This window comes from Sceloporus undulatus, chromosome 2 (genome assembly GCF_019175285.1).
Source record: "Sceloporus undulatus isolate JIND9_A2432 ecotype Alabama chromosome 2, SceUnd_v1.1, whole genome shotgun sequence".
Lineage (NCBI taxonomy): Eukaryota > Metazoa > Chordata > Lepidosauria > Squamata > Phrynosomatidae > Sceloporus > Sceloporus undulatus.
In genome coordinates, this window is record NC_056523.1 from 190,203,303 (window position 1) to 190,225,195 (window position 21,893).

Below are 21,893 nucleotides of genomic sequence, written 5' to 3' on the forward strand. Positions count from 1 at the left end.
CACTTAGAGGGAAAATGGGATACTACTATTGCTTTTTATTGTTGTGTTGTTTTATTTACACCCTTTATTCCCACTCTAAATACTTTCCTTTTCAGCCCCACAAACTCTGGGAACTGGAAACAAGCCTAGGAGAAAAGTGCCTCAAGCAACAAAGCACATGAGGTTGAGACAGAAGAATTCAGCTGCTCACCTGAATACCTGTTCTGACGTAAGAACAGACACCCACACATAATTTAATATGAATAGGTCAGATATGTGAAAAACAGAGGGCATCCTTATGTAATTTGGCTCTAAGGAAGGGATGGGTAACTGTGTAGAGGTCAGGGACCTATTTTATTAACAGACACCCCTTGAAGCCATGGTCCCCCAAAGAAGTCCAATATTTCAATTTTCATCATACAGTTCCTCTCAAAATGGCAACCATCACTTCCTGTCACCATTTTGGAGGGCCTGCAGAAGAAAACAGAAGTATTTGGAAGTAGTATAGGATTCTGTAAAGACCCAGCATGGCATATGGTTTGAGTGTTGGACTAGACTCTGAAGACAAGAATTCAAATCCCCACTCATCCATAGAAACCCATTGGGTGACCTTGGGCATGTCACCATCTCTCAGCATCAGGGGAAGGCAAATAGCAACCCCCTCTGAACAAATCTTGCCAAGAAAAACTGCATGATAGGTTCACCTTAGGGTTGCCGTAAGTCGGAAACGACTTGAAGGCACACAACACACACACAGGTCTCTTGTGTTCTTGTGTGGGGGTGGATTATTTTTTGCCTGTTTTCACTATTGAGGGGCTTTCTGCATGGTTTTGGGTAAAATGCCCCAATTGTGCCTTTTTAAAATTGGGGAGGGGAAGGAATAATACCATTTAAAAGAAACAAAGTGATGCATTAAAATAGAATTTATTATGACAATAATTTAATCATTCATTAAAAGAATAAAATATAGTTTAAAAGATAAAGATGTTTAAAACAGTACACTTTAAAACAGTCCAACATCCAAGCCCATTATTTTGTGTTGTGGCATATTGTTGTTTATTGTACATTACCATCCCTGTACAAGGCTTTCAAGCATTCACAATCCCCATCCAATTTTAGCCAAAGTTTCCAGGCCAAGCACCATTTTCCAACTCCATACTGCACTAGATCCAACCTCTTTGCCATTTCAGTTAAGAGAAGTGAGCCTACTATGAGGTCTAGGGTTACCTTATACTGCTCCAAAAGGATTTCCCGTGCAGTGTTTAGATCTGAGAGTGGAGGGCAGGGAGTACATGCTAGTGGTGTAATCATAGTCAAAGCCATAGACTCCAATCGTGTTTGCGAAATCTCATTGTTGGCATATATGGTCGCGGGTTCAGAAGATTGCAAACCCCAGGTGGGAGCAAATCTGAAGCAGAAACAGAGACCAAATTGGGAGAAAGAGTCAGAAAACATGGTCGAAGCAGACATATCCTCTAACCGCATGGTCTTCTGCAACAAGCGCTGAAATAGGGAAGAAGGCAGCAGATATACACACAGCCTGAAGGAAATACATGGCAGTATTCATACTAGTTTTTCTATAAAAACATGTGTTCTTAAATAGGAATTAGGGGTTGAGGAGGATGTTTCCTTTGCTGCACAGAATGCTGTTCAGACAAATCTTGATGCCCTTTCATTACATTATAAGGGCCCTTTCCCACCACTCAGTTATGTGCTATGGTTCTCTGCCATGGAAACATCCTATGCAGTTCTGAGATTTGCAGTGAAGGGAGGGCGATTTAGAAACCTCAGCCATGGAATTCTCCCTTGGTGCCTCTGGCCAAACTAGAAATCCCAGGATTCCACTGATTTACCACAGGCCCTGAAGTGGAATACAGTGCTATAACTGTGAAGGGCCCTAAGAGAGAGACTGGCACTTTAGTTCTTGCAGAGTGTTGAACCTGTGTCTGCGTTATCCACTTCAGATGGAAGTTGCACGGCTCACGTGATTGAATATTCCAATAAACAATTTTTTGGGTTGGGGTGAGGAACATCTGGCCCATCAGATTATGTTGGACTGCAGTGATGAAATTGCTGTCCAAAAGCGTCTGGTGGCAGTGGTGCTTTCAATCATTTCCAACTTATGCCAACCCTAGGTGAACCTATCATGGGGTTTTTTGGTAAGATTTTGTTCTGAGGAGATTTGCCATTGCCTTCCCCTGGAACATGTGACATGCACAAGGTCACCCAGTGAGTTTCATGGCTGAGCTGGGAATTGAACCCTGTGTCTCCAGAGCCACAATCTACACTCAACCATTTTGCCCTGCGGCTCCAACCATCTGGAGGGCCACAAATTCCCCCCCATTTTATGTAAATCCTTACCTGGATTATGAAGCTCATACTAAGTTTGCCATCTCAGTGAGTACTAGGGTATAAGACCTATGTCCAACTACATATCACAGAGAATTCATCCCTTAATCAACCCCACCCAGAATCAACCAACACGATCCAGTATGCCAAAACTTAGGAACAGCCACCATGATGGCAGAGTTATTTGATCTACATTGTTCTCTGAAACACACAGCTACCCAATTGCCCCAGAAGAAAACAAAACCCTCCACAAGTCTCTGTCTTATTTGACTTGGAAGGAAGAACAAAACTTTGTGACCAGTCAAAAGACTAAAGCAAAATCCTTTCCCACGAAAGGGAAAGGATTACGTTGGCAGAGGTGGTGGTGGGTGGGAAAAGAGTATATGTGTGATGATTTATTTATACAAGCTCCATCAGTGTGCATGATGCTTTCACAGAGCAGTGTACAATTTATAATTTGACAGTATGTCTCATCCATATATCCTGTCTTTGGTACAGTAATTGCTGTATCTCCACCGAAAGATTTGTCTTACCACGCCTTTCTGTGTCTCTGCTAGAATACATGTAGATTGTGCCCATTTTTCTCCTCACAGGAGATTATGTGATCATGCCATTTTTCTCCCTTCTTTTTCCCAGGTAGGCCAAAGCAAAGTGACTTCCACAAGGCCACCTTCTTAGCTGCATTACACAACTTACACTTTAAGAAACAGTACACGTTGCTGCTGATGGGTCTCTTCAATCCCCTTTCTTCACAGGGTCTATTACAGGGGTAAGCTAGGTTTTTATTCTGAGGATCACATTCCTTCAGGGGTAATCTATTAGTGGTCAACTTGTGGTGGTCCAAACTGACACTGTCCATGGGTAGGTCCAACCAAAAAAAAAGAGTATTATTATTATTATTATTATTATTATTATTATTATTATTACACCCTTTATTCCCACTCTAAATACTTTCCTTCTCAGCCCCACAAACTCTGGGAACTGGAACCAAGCCTAGGAGAAAAGTGCCTCAAGCAACAAAGCACAGCGAGGTTGAGACAGAAGAATTCAGCTGCTCACCTGAATACCTGTTCTGACATAAGAACAGACACCCACACATAATTTAAATATGAATAGGTCAGATATGTGAACAAACAGAAAGGGCATCCTTATGTAATTTGGCTCTAAGGAAGGGATGGGTAACTGTGTAATAATAATAATAATAATAATAATAATAATAATAATAATAATAATAATAAACAGTATAAAATGCAACAATACAATAAAACCAACAAGGAAATTACAGTTAAAATAACAATGTCCAGCTAGCTCGAGATAACAAAACAATAACAGTGGGGGGGGAGGGGAGGCAGCATCAAGGACAGTTAGGGGAAAGCCTGTTGGAATAAAAAGGTTTTTAACCCCTTTTTAAACTGGTCAAGGGAGGTGGCTGAGCGGAGCTCACCGGGAAGCGAGTTCCAGAGCTGAGGGGCCGAGGTGAAAAAGGCCCTCTGCGTTGTTATAACATATTTTGCATCTGTGTAGAGGTCAGGGACCAAATATTTCAATTTTCATCATACAGTTCCTCTCAAAATGGCAACCCATCACTTCCTGTCACCATTTTTAGGAGGGCCTGCAGAAGAAAACAGAAGTATTTGGAAGTAGTATAGGATTCTGTAAAGACCCAGCATGGCATAGTGGTTTGAGTGTTGGACTACGACTCTGAAGACAAGAATTCAAATCCCCACTCATCCATAGAAACCCATTGGGTGACCTTGGGCATGTCACACTCTCTCAGCATCAGGGGAAGGCAATAGCAACTCCCCTCTGAACAAATCTTGCCAAGAAAACTGCATGATAGGTTCACCTTAGGGTTGCCGTAAGTCGGAAACGACTTGAAGGCACACAACACACACACAGGTCCCTGGTGTGCTTTTGTGGAGGGTTGGATTATTTTTTGCCTGTTTTCACATATGAGGGGCTTTCTGCATGGTTTTGGGGTGAAAATGCCCCAAAATTGTGCCATTTTTAAATTGGGGGGAAGGAATAATACAATTTAAAAGAAACAAAAGTGATGCATTAAAATAGAATTATATTATGACAATAATTTAATCATTCATTAAAAGAATATAGTTTAAAAAGATAAAGATGTTTAAAACAGTACACTTTAAAACAGTCCAACATCCAAGCCCATTATTTTGTGTTGTAGCATTATTGTTGCTTATTTTACATACAGTGGTGCCTCGGGTTACGAAATTAATTCGTTCCGCGGCCGCTTTCGTAACCCGAAAAGCCTTCGTAAGCCGAATTGCCATAGGCGCTAATGGGGAAAAGCCGCGTTTCGTGCGAAAAAGCCGAAAAAAGCACCAAAAATTTTCTTCGTATCCCGAAAAAACATTCGTAACCCGGAACAATGATTTCCTATGGGATTTTTTCGTATCCCGAAAATTTCGTAACCTGGGTATTTCGTATCCCGAGGTACCACTGTAGTACCATCCATGTACAAGGCTTTCAAGCATTCACAATCCCCATCCAATTTTAGCCAAAGTTTCCAGGCACCATGTTCCAACTCTGTACTGCACTAGATCAAAACTCTTTACCATTTCAGTTAAGAGGAGTGATCCTACTATGAGGTCTAGGGTTACCTTATACTGCTCCACAAGGATTTCCCGTGCAGTGTTATAGATCTGAGAGTGGAGGGCAGGAGAGTACAATGCTAGTGTGTAATCATAGTCAAAGCCATAGACTCCGATCGTGTTTAGCGAAATCTCATTGTTGGCATAGATGGTCGACGGGTTCAGAAGATTGCAAACCCCAGGTGGGAGCAAATCTGAAGCAAGAAACAAAGACAAAAATGGGAGAAAGAGTCAGAAAACATGGTCGAAGCACACATATATCCTCTAACAGCATGGTCTTCTGCAACAAGCGCTGAAATAAGGAAGAAGGCAGCAGATATACACACAGCCTGAAGGAAATAAATGGCAGTATTCATACTAGTTTTTCTATAAAAACATGTGTTTCTTAAATAGGAATTCAGGGGTTGGGAGGAGGATGTTTCCTTTGCTGCACAGAATGCTGTTCAGACAAATCTTGATGCCCTTTCATTACATTATAAGGGCCCTTTCACACCACTCAGTTATAGTGCTATGGTTCTGCTGCCATGGAAACATCCTATGCAGTTCTGAGATTTGCAGTGAAGGGAGGGCGATTTAGAATCCTCAGCCATGGAATTCTCCCTTGGTGCCTCTGGCCAAACTAGAAATCCCAGGATTCCACATGATGTACCCACAGCAGCTGAAGTGGAATCATGGTGCTATAACTGTGAAAGGGCCCTAAGAGAGAGACTGGCACTTTAGTTCTTGCAGAAGTGTTGAACCTGTATCTGCGTTATACCACTTCAGATGGAAGTTGCAGGCTCACGTGATTTGAATATTCCAATAAAACAAAAAAATTTGGGTTGGGGTGAGGAACATGTGGCCCATCAGATTATGTTGGACTGCAGGTGATGGGAATTGCTGTCCAACAGCGTCTGGTGGCAGTGTGTGCTTTCAAGTCATTTCCAACTTATGCCAACCCTAAGGTGAACCTATCTTGTTGTTGTTGTTGTTATTATTATTATTATTATTATTAAGCTTTATTTATATAGCGCTGTAAATTTACACAGCACTGTACATACAAACTTTTAATTAGACGGTTCCCTGCCCTCAGGCTTACAATCTAAGAAGACATGACACAAAAGGGGAAGGGAGTGGAGGATGGAGCCAGATGCTTTCTTGGGGTTTTCTTGGTAAGATTTGCCATTGCCTTAGAGCATGTGACTTGCACAAGGTCACCCAGTGAGTTTCATGGCTGAGCTGGGAATTGAACCCTGGTCTCCAGAGCCACAATCTAACACTCAAACCATTTTGCCATGCTGGCTCCCAACATCTGGAGGGCCACAAATTCCCCCCATTTTATGTAAATCATTACCTGGATTATGAAGCTCAACTACAAGTTTGCCATCTCAGTGAGTACTAGGGTGATAAGACCTATGCCCAACTACATATCACAAGAAGAATTCATCCTCTTAATCAACCCCACTCCCTTGAGAATCAACCAACACAATCCAGTATGCCAAAATTTAGGAACAGCTACACTATGGGCAGAGTTATTTGATCACATTGTTCTCTGAAACAAAAACACAGCTACCAAAATTGCCCCAGAAGAAAACAAAACCCTCCAAAAGTCTCTGTCTTATTTGACTTGGAAGGAAGACAAAACTTTGTGACCAGTCAAAAGAATAAAGCAAAATCCTTTCCCAAGAAAGGGAAAGGATTACAGTTGGCAGAGGTGGTGGTGGGTGGGAAAGAAGCAATAATGATGATGATGATTTATTTACACAGCTCCATCAGTGTGCATGATGCTTTCCATGAGCAGTGTACAATTTATAATTTGACAGTATGTGCTATCCAATATCCTGTTTTTGGTACAAGTAATTGCTGTATCTCCACCAAAAGATTTGTCTTACACCCGCCTTTCCAAGTATCTTAGCTTAGAATACATGTAGATTGTGCCCATTTTTTTCCTCACAGGAGATTATGCTGATCATGCTCATTTTTCTCCCTTCTTTTTCCCAGTTAGGCCAAAGCAAAGTGACTTCCACAAGGCCACCTTCTTAAGCTGCATTACACAACTTACACTTTAAGAAATAACAGTTGCTGCTGCTATGGGTCTCTTCAATCCCCTTTCTTCACAGGGTCTATTACAGGGGTAAGCTAGGTTTTATTTCTGAAGGATCACATTCCTTCAGGGGTAATCTATTGGTGGTACAACTTGTGGTGGTCCAAACTGACACCTGCCATGGGTAGGTCCAAGCCAAAAAAAAGAGGTGACTCATCCTTTTTATTCTCTCTGCCACCCTCTTTTCTCCAGGCTTCTCTACACTAAGGATATGTCACTCCACATTCGCTGGGGTTAGGGGCGAAGGACCCCTATGAATGTGGGAAAACTGCAAATAAAAAACACCATTCTTTTTACCTAGGGGAACACCTCTCTAGGAATCTCCAGGTTCTCCAGTGCAACTCTATGGACAATATCTGTCAGAGGTTGACCACAGAATCATGCTGGAGGACCTACAAATGACTAAAGAAGTGTTTTCTCTAGGAATGTTTAGGTTCTCCAGCACAACTCTGTGGTCAACTTCTGGCAGTTACATTGGAGGACCTAAAGATTCCTAGAGACAATATATTCCTAGAGAAGAGAATATATTAATCCTAAAGAGAATATATTAATCAAATCTGCAAATAATCAAATCCACAGAACTCAAATTTGCAAATGTGGAGGGCCAGCTGTATACTGTACTGAACTCACCCAGGTCCCAGTGCTATCTGTCCAGTGACATACTGCCACTTCTACAGCAAAACCACTCTTTTAAGATGTTTAAGAGGACCCACAGTTTGTTCTGGAGTTTTCAGGAAATTTTGAAGTGCCTCCAGTTCTCTTGGCTGTCTGGACAGCAGGATTGATATAATTCGGCCCAATCCAGTGGTCCAGACAGCAAACATGGCGCCATCTCCCTTTCCCCACAATAAGCAGTGCAAGGAAGGGGATGGATCCTCTTTGGAGCTGCTTGGATATTGAGGCAGCAGTGACAATGGCTCCAGAGAGGAGCCATCTCCTCCACTGCCTCAACACCCAAGCAGCTCCCTACAAAAGCCTGGTTGTCACTTCTGTTGAGGTCAGAACGGGGTGCCTGTACAATCTACGAAGAGAGGATAAAGTGATCTGCTCCTTGTTGATCACATGGCGGGGCACCCAATTCTGACTGCAGCAGAAGTGAGGGTGATGGCCCAGGCTCTCGTAAGGAGCTGCTTGGCCAGACAGGCCAGTGGAGCCGATGAGGTGGTAGTCCGGCTGGTCCGTGTGAGCAATGATGTGATATCACACCAGATCTGGCCCAGTGCATGCAGTCACCATTGTGGTCAGTCCGCGGCCAGTCAGGAGCATAATGTTTTGGACTGGCCTGAGATTACGCATCCACTGTAGATGCGTCCTCCTTCTCTCTCTTCCTTTCTCCTTTCCCAGCAGCTATATGGGAAAGGAGAGAGGATCCAGGGCCAGTACCCATCCCTTTCCCTGCATTGCTCATTGTGGGGTAAGGGAGATGGTGGCATTTTTGCTGTCTGAGCCACTGGACTGGGCTGAATTGGGCCCGATCCAGTTGTCCAGACAGCCAAGAAAAACAGAGGCACTTCAGTTTCATGGACACTCTCCTGTGTAGCTGCTGAGAAAATAGCTGCGGATCTCTTTTTATTGAGGCCTGATTCCTTGAGAGGGATTTTGTAATAAGGCCAAGGACCACTACTAGACTATTGCAATACAGTGCACAGCACATCACAGGGTTCTAACTTCCCCACCTTGCCCCATGCATATCATACATAACTGGCTGTTATGGTGGCAAAGGGGGAGAAAGGAATACAGGGTACAGTGACATTGAATTGCAAACATTTGAGACCTGAGGCCCTTTGACACTACATAGTTATGGTACTATAATTCCACTTTAACTGGCATCACAACACCCTATTGTGGATGTTCCAAGTCAGGTTTCCAGAGAGTAAGAAATTCTGTCCAACTGAGAAATACACTACATTTCCCGTCGCTCCACTGGTGTTTCAGTCTCTCCCTCTTCCAGCATTGTCCATGAGTTTTTCTTTTGTCACTACTTCCTTGTTATTTTAGGTTAAGGATATTTTGTAATTCTGCAGACTTCCCCTGAGCATGCTAATGCATTTCAGTAGAACTCTGAATGTTTTCATAAGTACAAAGCAACCTTAACCTAAACACACAAATACATTAAGTGAAGAAAGCAACAATGCTGTTTTTCAGTGGCTGGGGCTTCTGGGAGTTGAAATCCAAAACACCTTGGGGATCAAAGTTTGGGAATCACTAGTATAGACTGTTACGACATCTCATTCTGCCATGAGAAGAGAACTGATCTACCTGGTCAGCTTTCACACTCTACGTTAACAGGCTATCTACTGTTTTGCTCTGGTAAATGTTATTATTCTTGAATCTCCACCCCAGTGTTATTATGTGCCTTCAAGTCGACTCTGACTTGTGGCAACCCTCTCATAGGGCTTTCTTGGCAAGGTTTATTCAGAAGTGGTTTGAGACTGCCTTCCTCTGAGGTTGAGGAAGTCTGACTTGCACAAGGTCACCCAGTAGGTTTCCAAGGCTGAGCAGGGATTTGAACCCTGGTCTCCCAGAATCCTAGCTCATACTGGCACAAAATAGAATTCTTCTTCTTTTGCCTCTACCCATTTCATGTATGTAAAATGACCAGATTAGAGGGTGAATCTTATTATGAAACTGGCAAAGGGACAATGCTTTCCACTGCACTTGAGGGCAGCCGACTAACTTAGGAGGTGCAAGACAAACTGCAAAGCACACTGACTACCATGTGCGACACCAGAGGTTTTGCTGTTCCAAACCAGGATTGTTTGGTTTAAACCAGGTTAGTTTAACATGATTTAAACCACTGGTTCGCAAACCTGGGCCTCCAGATGTTTTGAACTTCAGCTCCCAGGAGTCCCAACCAGCTTGGCCAGCAATATCCAGTGTCTGCTTCTTCTTTCCAAAAGCTTTATTTTAGTTAAAAATGTCATTCAGAAACAAATCTTTCAATTAACTAAGTTCAACCAAAAGAGCTTGCTTTAAAAGAGGAATTTTTATTTAAGCTACAGGCCACAACATCTGAACTGCATTTTGCTACTTAATTTTCTGATTTAGTCCTATATTGTTGTGGTTCTACACATAATGCAAAACAAAACAAAACCCCTAGTTTAAACAAATAAAAATAACACAGGAGTGTGGGTTGTTGTTTTTTAACTGTTCCCCCCTCCAACCCTGCTCCAAACATGCAACAATTGTGCAACAGAAAGTCTGAACCCATTAAAACTTTCAAGTGCAAGCAAGTAGGCTAATGTCACATCTGCTTTATGCCAGATGATGAGTCAGCTACCCATGAAGCACGGACGACACGTTGCCCTCAGTTCCATGCCAAGCATTCTTTTTCAACAGGTTTAGCTGGTACTAAATCACATTATTTGGTAAAACCACAATCCTCAAACTGGGGTGAGTAAGATCTCTTGACAGCAACTGAGGGAACTGCTGACTCAGAAAGTCTGAAAAACATCAGCAGTTGGTGATGCCACACAGTTCAAGGAGAAGGAACTGGCAGTACCCAGGAAGGAAGAAGTAACTGCCACTTTCTTGGGTCTACTTTTGTATATGTTGGCAGAAAGGAGGGCAGGAAAAGAAGGGAGAGAGATGTGGCACCTTTCAAAGCATTCTGGAATGACAATGACTTTGTGTTTCTGCTTAGATTCTAAACTAAAGAAGTATTTTCATCCTTCCATACAAAAGTTACCCAGTCTTTATTTGAAACTACCAGTGCTGATACCTTGACAAAGAACATTACCATAGTTATGCCCACTCTATAGATTTATAAATAAAGGTTAATAATAATAATAATATAGAACCAGTCATCATAAGAAAGGGGTGGGAAGCTGTGATACATTGATTTGCCTCTTCCAATCGTGTGAGGCAGGAAAGGATGCAATATACAGTCAGCCCTCCAAATCCACGGATTTTTTTATCCATGGATTCAACCATCCATGGCTTTAAAATACTAAGAAAAAATATGAATTCCAATAGGCAAACATTGATTCTGCCATTTTATATAAAGGACACCATTTTACTATGCCGCTGTATATAATGGGACTTAAGTATTCATGGATTTGCCTATCTTCCCTAGAGACACACTATTTTTTATTTCAAGGATTTATATCCTGCCCTTCTCCCACAATGGGATTCAGTATTAGCAGTTACACTTACTAGTAACCTAAGTCCAAGATATGCAATAAACCAGGTTTATGCATTAATGGAACATTATCGAAGGGTCCTTTTACACTATACAATTAGATTTATGATTAGAATTATGATTGCACTTTAACTGTTATGGCAACCTCCTATGGAATCCTGGGATTTGCATATTTAAGAAGGGGTATTTAGACTTCTCAGCCAGAGCCAGAGCACTCCTCTAATGTGTTACCAAATTACATATCCCAGGATCCCACAGATGCACTCATCAGGACTTACACTGGAGGAGGCAAGTACAAGAGTTATGCTGTTGGTCAAAGGTGGGAGTTACTTTGACCTAAATACCATAAAGATACCTGATCCTGTCTGCTCTTGAAAGCTAAGCAGGGTCAGCTCTGATTAGTACTTGGATGGGAGACCACCGAGTACCAGGCGCTGTAGGCTATATTTCAGAGGAAGGAACTGCTAAAACTACTTCTGAGTTCTCTTTGCCTACAGAAACCCTATGAAATTCATGGAGTCACAATAAGTGGACAGGCGACTGAAAGGCACATACACACATACAAATTAGACATAGCTTAGAGAGATCTTGTAGCACCTTTGAGACTAACTGAAAGAAAGAAATTGATAGCATGAGCTTTCATAGACTTCAGTCTACTGTACTTCCTCAGATGCATTTGAGGAAGTAGACTAAAGACTATGAAAACTGTGAGACTATGAAAGCTGTGAGACTAACAGAGACATAGCTGTGAGACTAATATGGCTATGCCTTTGAATTCTACCCCTATGGAAAGCACTAAATTCAGCCAGATGGAGTGGAAATCCATCAGCCTCTTCAAGAAACTTGCCCAGGTAAACAGACAGACATCATCTTTCTCACTAAATCCAAGCACCCAGCATGCATACACCATCCTAAAACTATCTCCACCATTCATATGGTCATCCACTGACCCTGGCCCTAGACAATATCTTTCCTCCTGTCTTTGTCCCTTAATGACCATAGTTAAAATCGAACTTGCCACCTCATCTTCATACCCACAGGTTTTGCATTTCCATGGCTATTCATACAATCTGATCATAAAGGTCTTTCCTGGGCACAAATTCACTCCATGCAGCTGAGGAAGTAGATCAAATCTACAAAAACTTATGCTACAATGTCTTTTAAGTTAGTTTCAAAGGTGCTACACAAGATCTTTTGACGATTGTTGTTGTCTACTTTCGACTCAGTTTCTGACTTATGAGGACCCTATGGCAAACCTATCATCGGTTTTTCTTTGCACGGTTTTTTCAGAGGGGGTTTGCCATTGCCATCCTCTGAGGCTGAGGATGTGGGTTAATGCGTTTCCATGGCCCAGGAGGGATTCCAATCCTAGTCTTCCAGTGTCCTAGACCAACACTCAAACCATTATACCAAGCTGTCCCATATACAGTCTGATTATAAAGGTCCTTCCTGGGCTCTATGCATTTGAAGAAGTAGACATTGGTCCAAAACACACTGCAGAAATAATCCAGTATGAGACCACTTTAACTGCCCTGCCTCAGTGCTAGGGAATCCTGGGTATTGTAGCTTATTGTGGCACCAGAGCTCTCTGACAGAGAAGGCTAAATGTCCGCAAAACTAGTTCCCAGAATTGAGCCGGGGCAGCTAAAGCTGTCTCAAACTGGATTATTTATTCAGTGTGTTTTGGGCCCTAGTCTACAGAAGCTTAAACTAAAAGTCTTTTGAGTTAGTCTCAAAGGTGCTATAAGAAGATCCTTTTACATACACGTATACAGAGTTACTTTTCCCACATAGTCATTTTTATGGGATTTCAGGGATGAATTAGGAGGGGACACTTCTCATCTTGCTTTCAGACTTTTTGCTTTTATAGGAGCATGTTCTCTCAGCTATTATAGCATGCAGCAATGGCAGTTTTTAACTGCAAAGCAAAATATTAACCGAAGCCATGCAGTTTTACTCCATTTTAAAGTGCATCACATTGTGTTTCAGTCATTCTGTGTTTTATATTTCGGGAGGAAAACTCCACCCTTCCAGTCATTAAAAAAATAATCCTCCTATTAAGCAGACATCAGATTGTTTCTGAAAATAAAATAAAACCCTACTATACGCTGACACAAAAACTGGGTGCAGCAAATATCATCTTAGAAGAGGCTTCTCTCCCAAATGATGCCTGCTAGAGAAGGCTAAATAGCCCATCAACCTACAAATCCAAGAATGGCAGTTTAAGCGGTTCCAAACTGCATTATTTCTTCAATGTAGATGCAGCCATGTGCTTATAGCTCCTTGAAACCATCACTGTAAATATGTGCTGGAGCTCTCCTCCTCCAGGGTGACCACAGGTCCTCCTTTTCCAGGACATGTCCTCAGTTTTAGGCTTCTGTTCAGGAAGAATTCCAAAATGTCCTCTATTTTTTGAGCATGACTCAAGAGCATTAATTTATATTAATTTTTCCATGGACACTTCCACGCTGTAGAAATGTGTGACACCACTTGAAGTGCTGCTGCTCCATCCTATGGAATCTTGGGAACTGTAGTTTTGCAAGGTCTTTAGCCTTCGCTGCCAGAGTGCCTTGCAAAACTACAGATTCTAGGATTCTGTAGGATGGAGCCAGGGCAGTTAAAGTGGGGTTATTATTTCTACAGTGTGGATGCATCCAATGAGTGTCAGACTCACACAGCTATGACATAATAATAATAATAATAATAATAATAATAATAATAATAATAAACTCATTTATCCTATGAGTGTTTTGAGCTTTTATTCTGATAGGCTTATACTGATGATTTTAAATAAGTGTGAATTTTAAATAATGGATTTGAGATGTTGATTGTTTTAATATGTGCATGTCTTATTTGTCCGTTTAAATTGATGTCTGTTTTAACCAATGTTTTAACAGAGGTTGTTGTTTAATTTTTGTTGCCCCACACATCAATCCATGGAGAGAGGTGGGTAAGAAATAATAACTGTAACAATGAGTTACATATCATACATTTTTCTTGAAAGTCCAACATTTTGCGGCGCCTATTCTTCCCTGGACATCTGATCCCCCCATCCTCTTCATATGCACCAAACACTAATGTGAATGAGCAGATGTGTATATACACAAGGCCCTGGGAAAATGCCAGGGTAACTCAGCCTTCAAGATGTCATTGGAGGAGTCTCCTTTCATTGCCTATTGTTTCATTCAGCTGATCCCACCCACACTGGGGCTTCTCCAAAGGCCTGCCCTGGAAAAACAAAGCCATAGACACACAGCTTGGTTCAAATCTCTCACTCTATCCCCCCTCCTCCTCCATCACCCCAGCCTACACCTCCCAGAAAAACAAGGGGGAGGAGAGAGCCTACAGCCACCCCATCTCTTGAATACCAGAGAAGGAAACAAAGACTTTGGAGCAAACCCCTTTATCCTAGGCATCTAAAAGTCTAGGAAAACTCAAGATACCAGCTTTTTTCTTTCATTTAATCTCAAAGGTGCTGCTAGATCCCTTGCACATTGATTCCTCAGACTCATAGTTACAAACCCCCTTTGTACACTGATTCCCTAGGCTCACAGAGCTACAAGATCCCCTTGCACACTGATTCCCCAGACTCCAACAGCTATGTCTTTGAATTTATGTTGTTTTGGGCCTTCAAGTCTTTTCTGACTTATGAAAACCCTATGACTTATGGCACCCCAAAGGTGACCCTCTCACAGGGTTTTCTTGGCAAGGTTTGTTCAGAGGTGGTTTGCCATTGCCTTCCCCTGAGGCTGAGAGAGCGTGACTTGTCCAAGGTCACCCAGTGGGTTTCATGGTCAGATTTGAACCCTGGTTTCCAGAGTCCTAGTCCAATGCTGGTATGAATTTTACCCTTAGTTTATCCTAGTTATAGCTGCCCTGGATGCCTTCTGGAAAAGGACTGGAGAAGAGGAGTAAAAAGCAAACCTATAATAGGAAAATCAGGTTCATGCATCACAGGGGAGTGCCAAAGTGATATGCCAAATGTGCAGGGAGGGAGAGAAAAGAGAAAGACAGCTGAATGGTAAGTGAGGTGTGAATTCAGACAAGCTGGATGCCACGCATGTACAAGCCACAGCATTTGTTTTTCCAGGGGGAAGCTGCTCACTGGCAAACCAGGACCTGGGGAAATTCTGCCAATGTGCCAAAAAGAAGGCTTCCAGTCTCGGAGAACTGCAAAGTTTGTGAAGCTTTCTCTGCCTGTTCTCCCCCCCCCCCCCAAAAAAAGGGGGGGGGGGCTGCTGCAGTGTGGCAGAGTGGTTGGAGCGCAGGACTAGGGCTCTGGAGACCAGGATGGAAACTCACTGAGTGTCCCTGGGAAAGTCACACTCTCTCAGCCTCAGAGGAAGGGAAAGGCAAAAAAGGGCTTGGGGACAAACCTGGCCAAGAAAACCCTAGGTTCACCGCCTGAGGGTCGCCCTACGTTGGAAAAGGACTTGAAGACACCACAACAAGGGTCCTGGGCTTGGAGGGGGGAGACCCCTGATCTGCCCAAGTGGACCCCTTTTCAGGGGATGAGAGGCCCTGCAATTCGAGGGAAGGAGGAGTTCTGCAACCCAAGGGGATGAGGGACCCTGCAAACTATAGGGATGGGGCTGAGAGGGACTATGGGGCTCTGCAACCCAAGGGGATGAAGAGGAATCTACAAACCCAGGGGATGAGGGGCTCTGCAACCCAAGGGGATGAGGCAGAGAGGGGATGAGGGGCTCTGCAAACTATGGGGATGAAGCTGAGAGGGGATGAGGGGCCCTGCAACCCCAAGGGACGGGGGGGGGGGGGGCGGGGGGACTCACCCTGGACCAGCCTCTTCATCTCCCCATAGCGGGCCCAGAGGAAGGCCTTGGGGTCGGGGGGGCTGGTGGCGTTGGGGCTGGCGCTGGAGTAGGGGCGGCTGGGGCCCCGCTCTTCCTCGCCTCCTCCTCCTCCTCCTCCGCTGGGGCTGCCGGGGGTCCTGCGACCCTGGGCCCTCTTGCTGCTGCTGCTGCCGCCGTAGGGGGGCTGTGGGGCTGGTGGTGGCCCTGCTGCTGCTGCTGCTGCTGGCCCGAAGCGGGTGCCAAAGGGGCGCAGGGGCTGGAAGAGGGGCAGGAGGGAACCCCGGCGGAGAGCCATGATCAGGGGAAAGGAAGGGAAGAAGAAAGAAAGGGAGAAAGAAAGGAAGACGAGAGGGAGGGAGGAGGAGGAGTGGCTCCTCCCAGGGAAGGGCAGGACCTCCAAAGAAGACCCAGGGCTGCCCCCCCCCAAAGCCCAGGAGTCATCGGATTCAAGTGATGATGGTTCTTCATGGCTATAATACTGAGAGAAGACAACTCCATTCATTCTCTTCTTGGCTTCCTCTCCTTTTCAGACAAGACCTTTCTTCCCTTTGAACTCCCAGGGCTGCATCCTATGTCCAAATAAACATGAAATGCACAGATCTAGGATGGGGGACAGATCTGGCTTGGAAACAGGGCCTCTGAAAAGGATCTGTTCTAGGCTATCTCTGCTTCCCTTTCCAACCAGAAAGGCATTCCTTCCTCCAAGGGGAGCAGCAAAGGCCCTGGTCCTCAATGGGGCCCTGTTCCAAAGAGAAGAGCTTTTTGAAATGCCTCCAAGTGAAGGTGGGAATGGAGGACATGGCATGGAAAAGGAGGACATGCCTGATCACCCAAAAGGGAACCCATCTTTTCTGCCCCAACCCAAACCTGGAGCAGTGACCAAAGAAGGTCCAGGAGGGAAGTGCCATGGCAAGTGCCAAGGCAAAATAGGAAAATAATGACGAGGGAAGGTCTGCAAGAATTCCCCCTTGACAAAGCCAGAGAATAGAAACACAGTAGTTAAGAGCGATCCCCTTGCTGTGTGCCTTCAAGTCGTTTCTAATTCATGGCAACCCAAAGGCAAGGCTGTCATGGGGTTTTCTTGGCATTATTTGATCAGAAGGGGTTTGCCACTTCCTCCCTCTGAGGCTGAGAAAGTGTGACTTGCTCAGTGGGTTTCCAGAGCTGAGCAGGGATCCGAATTCTGGTCTCCTGAGTCATAGTCCAGTGCTCAAACCACTATGCAACATTGTCTTCTATACCTTGGGTTCAGGGTTTGCTCATCCATATAGGTGAACTAAGTAGACACCTAAAGGCAGCAAAATTTAGGGTGGCTGTTTTGTATATTTTTTTTGCGTAATTAAACAATATTAAAGTGAAAACTCATTACAGCAAACCATACCTTGGTTCAAATAATGATCAGAATGGGGATTGCAGTCAAGAAATAGGGAAAAGACTAGGAATGGGAAGGGCAGCTGTGGAAGAAACAGAGAAGATCCTAAAGTGCAAAGATATGACTCTGAACACTAAAGTTACAATCATCCAAGCTATTGTATTCCCCATCACCATGTACAGATGTGAGAGCTAGACAGTGAAAAAAGCCTAATGAAAGAAAATAAATTCATTTGAGTTGTGGTGCTGGAGAAGAGTACTAAGGATTCCATGGACAAACAAATGGGTCCTTGAACTGATCAAGCCTGATCTTTCCCTGGAGGTCAAGATGACGAAACTGAAAATGTCATACTTTGGCCACAACATGAGGAAAAATGAATCATTAGGAAAGGCAATGATGCTAGGAAAGATGGAAGGCAATAGAAAGAGAGGAAGACAACAAATCAGATGGTTAAACTTGACCAGGAAGGCCATGGACCTTGCCCTGCAGGACCTGAGCAGAGAGACTGAGGATGAAGGGATTTGGAGATGTCTAATCCACAGGGCTGCCATGAGTCAAAGTCAATTTGAGGACAGTTAACAACAACTGTCGCTTCTTCCCCTGAAGTTTCCTGGAAGGAAGATCCCTTCAGATCAGTAGGATTCCCTCAGAAGGTCTTGGAGTGACACATTATTGTGGTTTATCAATACTTGCAGGTTGAGCTTCAATTCAGACTCCAGCAATTTCCAAATGCAAACGGTCTTGCAGCAGTTTTGAGACAAACTGTGCAAAAGGTGTTGTAGCATAAGCTCCTCAGTTTGCTCCATGCATCTGGGGAAGTAGACCAAGTCTAGGAAAAGTTATGCTACAACTTCTTTTGCTGAGTTAATCTCAAAGGTGCTACAAGATCCCTTTGTAAAGTGATATTCCAGGCTAACAACAACCTGGCCCTGAATTGGGAGTCTGAATATACTTACTAGGGGGTAGATCCCATGGGAATCAATAGGATTGTTACCTTCATATAAGCATGTTTATTTTCATTTAGACAGGCATTTGATGGGTGCATTTTACTTGTGTAATGTGCTGTGCTGTGTTTATGTTTTAATGCTTTTTATTGTTTAACTGATTTTAACTATGCTGTCTTTAACCTATGTTTTAATATTAGTATTATTTAATTATATTTTAACTTTTTAATTAATGTTTTAGTTTTATCTTTTTAAATTATCGTAAGCCACCTTGAATCCCATTTTGGAAGAAAAGCAGGATATAAATCACATAAACAGGTTGGTGTGTGTCTTTGCACCTATTTCTGGTGGGTGTGGGTTTCTATGTCTTGAGAGCCAGTATGGTATAGTGGCTTGAGGAGTGGATTATGACTCTGGAGGCCAGGGTTCGAATTCCTACTTGGCCATGGAAACCCACTAGGTGAACTTGGGCAAGTCTTTCTCTTTCAGCCTCATAGAATGGCAAAGACAAACCTGAACAAATTTTGCCAAGAAAATACTATGATAGGTCCTCTTTATCACCATAAGTCAGAAATGACTTGAAAGCATACAACAATTCTGTGCCTGGGTTATCTCAGAGATTTAACATAGCAATCCTATACAAGAATGCTTAGGACTTGTGTGTTTATGTCCCTTCAAGTCACTTGTGTTGACTTATGGTGACCTCGTGAATTCCATAGAGTTTTCTTAGGCAAGGAATACTCAAGAGGTTTACTTTGGGATAAACTGTTTCATATTTTAAGTTCACCACTGCCAGCTTTCTCTCTTCAGCATCAACCATCATAGAACATGCCTCAGTCATTTTACAGGATTCACAAAATACCTAACATTTATTGAGACAGCTACCTTTTAAAATCTAATCCTAATCTCGTGTATTCAGAATGTGAAGCTCATTGGGTTCACTTTGGTTCACTTCCAAATATCCATATTGAGGTTTATGGGTTTTATTTTAGCCAGCAGCATTAAAAGCAACCATCATGTTCATTTACTGTCAGTCAGGCTGGGCTATTGATCTCTTATTTGTGTAAATAGTTCAATATCTCCCATCATCCATCACTTCTAGCTAGGGTCAATGGGAGTTAAAGACCAACATTTGGAAGACAGCACCCTGCCCTGGTCTACAATAACAGATTGGATTTTAGTACTGTCAGAGTTTTCCCAATTGTAGAGGTATATCATTGAACACCAAAGTCAGGAATGTCCATGTCATCATATTTCCGATTTTTATGTATGTTGTGAAAGCTGGACAGTGATGAAAGCTATTAGGAAATGAATGTGAATGCTGGGGGAGAGTTCTGCAGATACTGTGGACTGCTAAAAGGACAAATAAATGGATCCTAGAGCAAATCAAGCCTGAACTCTCCTTAAAAGTCAAGATGACTTTACTGAGGCTATGGTACTTGCCCATATCATGAGAAGGCATGACTCATTAGAAAAGACAATGATGCTTGGTAAGGTAGAAGGCAGAAGAAAAAGAGCCTCCTATTTCAGGTGGATCGATTCAAATCAAAGAAACCACAGCCCTGAGTCTGCAGAAACTGAGCAGCATTGTTCATAACAGGGTATCTGGGAGGTCTTTCATTCACAGAGCTGCCATAAGGGCTAGCCTGAAAAAGAAGAGCCCTCCCTCCAGTCCATCTGCCTTGGTCCAGGCCTCAGAGGGAGAGAAGAATGCTGGACCTGATCCCCTTCCCTCCCTCACCATTCCCTTCTCCTTTTGTGTCATGTCTTTTAGATTGTAAGCCTAAGGGCATGGAACTGTCTATTATCCCCTCTGTTGTAAACCCCCCGGATTCCCAGTGATTGGGCAGTATATAAATAAAACCTATTATTATTATTATTATTATTATTATTATTATTAGTCAAAGTCGACTTGGAGGCAGTTAATAACAAACAACACCAGACATGATGTTAGAACCAACAGTAGAAGTAACATGCAACCATAACAATGGACCTAAATCTCTAAGCCAGAGGTAGAAGTCACATCAACTTCCAGATGCTGTTGGACTGTGAATCTCACCCGCCTCAGTCCACATAGGCAGAGGTGGGAAATGCTTGAACTTGGTTTTCATGGATTCAGGAGAATCACATAGAAGAGAGCAGCTCCTCAAACCATGAAAGTCATGTGCTATACTAGTGCTGAGTCCTACATCCACGTTGCCATCTATATCAGTGACAGAAATCATGCAGTCCTCCAGATGTTGCTGGACTGCAACTCCCAGAAGCCTTAAGCAATATAGCCAATGGTGAGAAATGCTGGGAGTGACTGTTCAACACCTGGAAGGCCACACAATTTCCACCTCTGGTTTAAATCTAATTGTTAGTTCCCATTAAAACTAAATCCATCTTTGGTCTAAATCTAACTATTTCCCATTAGAGTAAATCCTATGCTATGACTCAAGAGAACTGACATAAGTGTCGGCCTACCAAGTTCCATTTCATCTCATGTTGCCCTATTATACAAAACCCATTTGCAGTCTGCACTTCACCCATGGAAGAACATTCACCTCTGAACAATGCCAATGGCCAGAATGTTTATGTGAATGGGGTTTGGAACATAATATTTATTTTTTCCAAATCACTGAAACAAGCCGTTTTAGGAAACATATGACTTTGATCATATCACTCCTTGTTTTGTACTTATCACAGAACTGTGTATACAACAACGCATGTAAAGAGCGGCCAGATAAGATCACATGGACATAGATTAGTCAAGGAAGCACATATGACACTTTGCTAGTCAGATCATATGCCTGCTTATCCCAACCTCTTCCCTCCCAATCTTTACTGCTCACCCCACTGTTCCCAACATAGTGCAAGCCACAGTTTCTACCATTGCCACAACCAGCTGTACTGTGGCTTAATCTATAGGTGTAAGAACAGTAACAATGACTGGATTAAATCAAAGGTTATTGCAAATTTGTCTTCAGTGTAACAGTGCCCTTGTTGTCCTACTCAGGCTGCAGCAAGAGCAATTCTGTGGGAATCTGTGGTCATCTAGATGGTTTGGACTAGAACGCCCATAATCTTTTACTCTTGTCCATGGGGATTTCTGGAAACAGAGGCCCCAAACATTGAATAGGCCATGCCTAGATTAGGATGGTTTGAGTGCTGGACCAAGAGACCAATATTCAGATCCCTGTTCAGACATAGAAATCCACTGGACTACAATGGGAATGGCACACTCCCTCAGCCGTAGAGGAAAGCAATGGCACCCTCCTCTGAACAGCTCTTTGTCAAGAAAAAACTAAGACGTGGTTTCCAGAGTCAGGTTGAAGGCACGTAACAACAACATAGGCTAAATGTATTTCTCACATGATCAGAGGCTTTTTTTTCCTTTTAGAAACAGCAGCTACATAGGATAGATATGGATCAAGGTCTGAATTCTCCTGAGGAGGAACACACTCCCTCGTAGTATGGTGGAGTCTCCTTCTTTGGAGGTTTTTAAGCAGAGGCTGGATGGCCATCTGTTGGGGATGCTTTGATTTTTGAGTTCCTGCATGGCAGGAGGGTTGGACTGGATGGCCCTTGTGGTCTCTTCTAACTCTATGATTCTATGA

At 43.2% G+C, this 21,893-nt stretch overlaps 1 protein-coding gene across 2 annotated transcripts in view; it reads right to left on the minus strand.

Moving 5' to 3' along the window:
- Window positions 1–16,320, minus strand: part of LOC121922377 (5'-nucleotidase domain-containing protein 2-like) — a 38,565-nt gene extending 22,245 nt beyond the window's left edge. The window contains exons 1-2 of one of the 2 annotated variants that reach the window (XM_042451738.1): window positions 15,958–16,320; window positions 4,953–5,137 (exon numbers count right to left, since the gene is read on the minus strand). In XM_042451738.1, coding sequence (XP_042307672.1) covers window positions 4,953–5,137; window positions 15,958–16,273 — 501 coding nt within the window. In that variant the 5' untranslated portion in view covers window positions 16,274–16,320. The remainder of the gene's footprint in view (window positions 1–4,952; window positions 5,138–15,957) is intronic. The other variant, XM_042451737.1, reaches the window with a different exon arrangement.
- Between the last annotated feature and the right edge of the window lie 5,573 nt (window positions 16,321–21,893).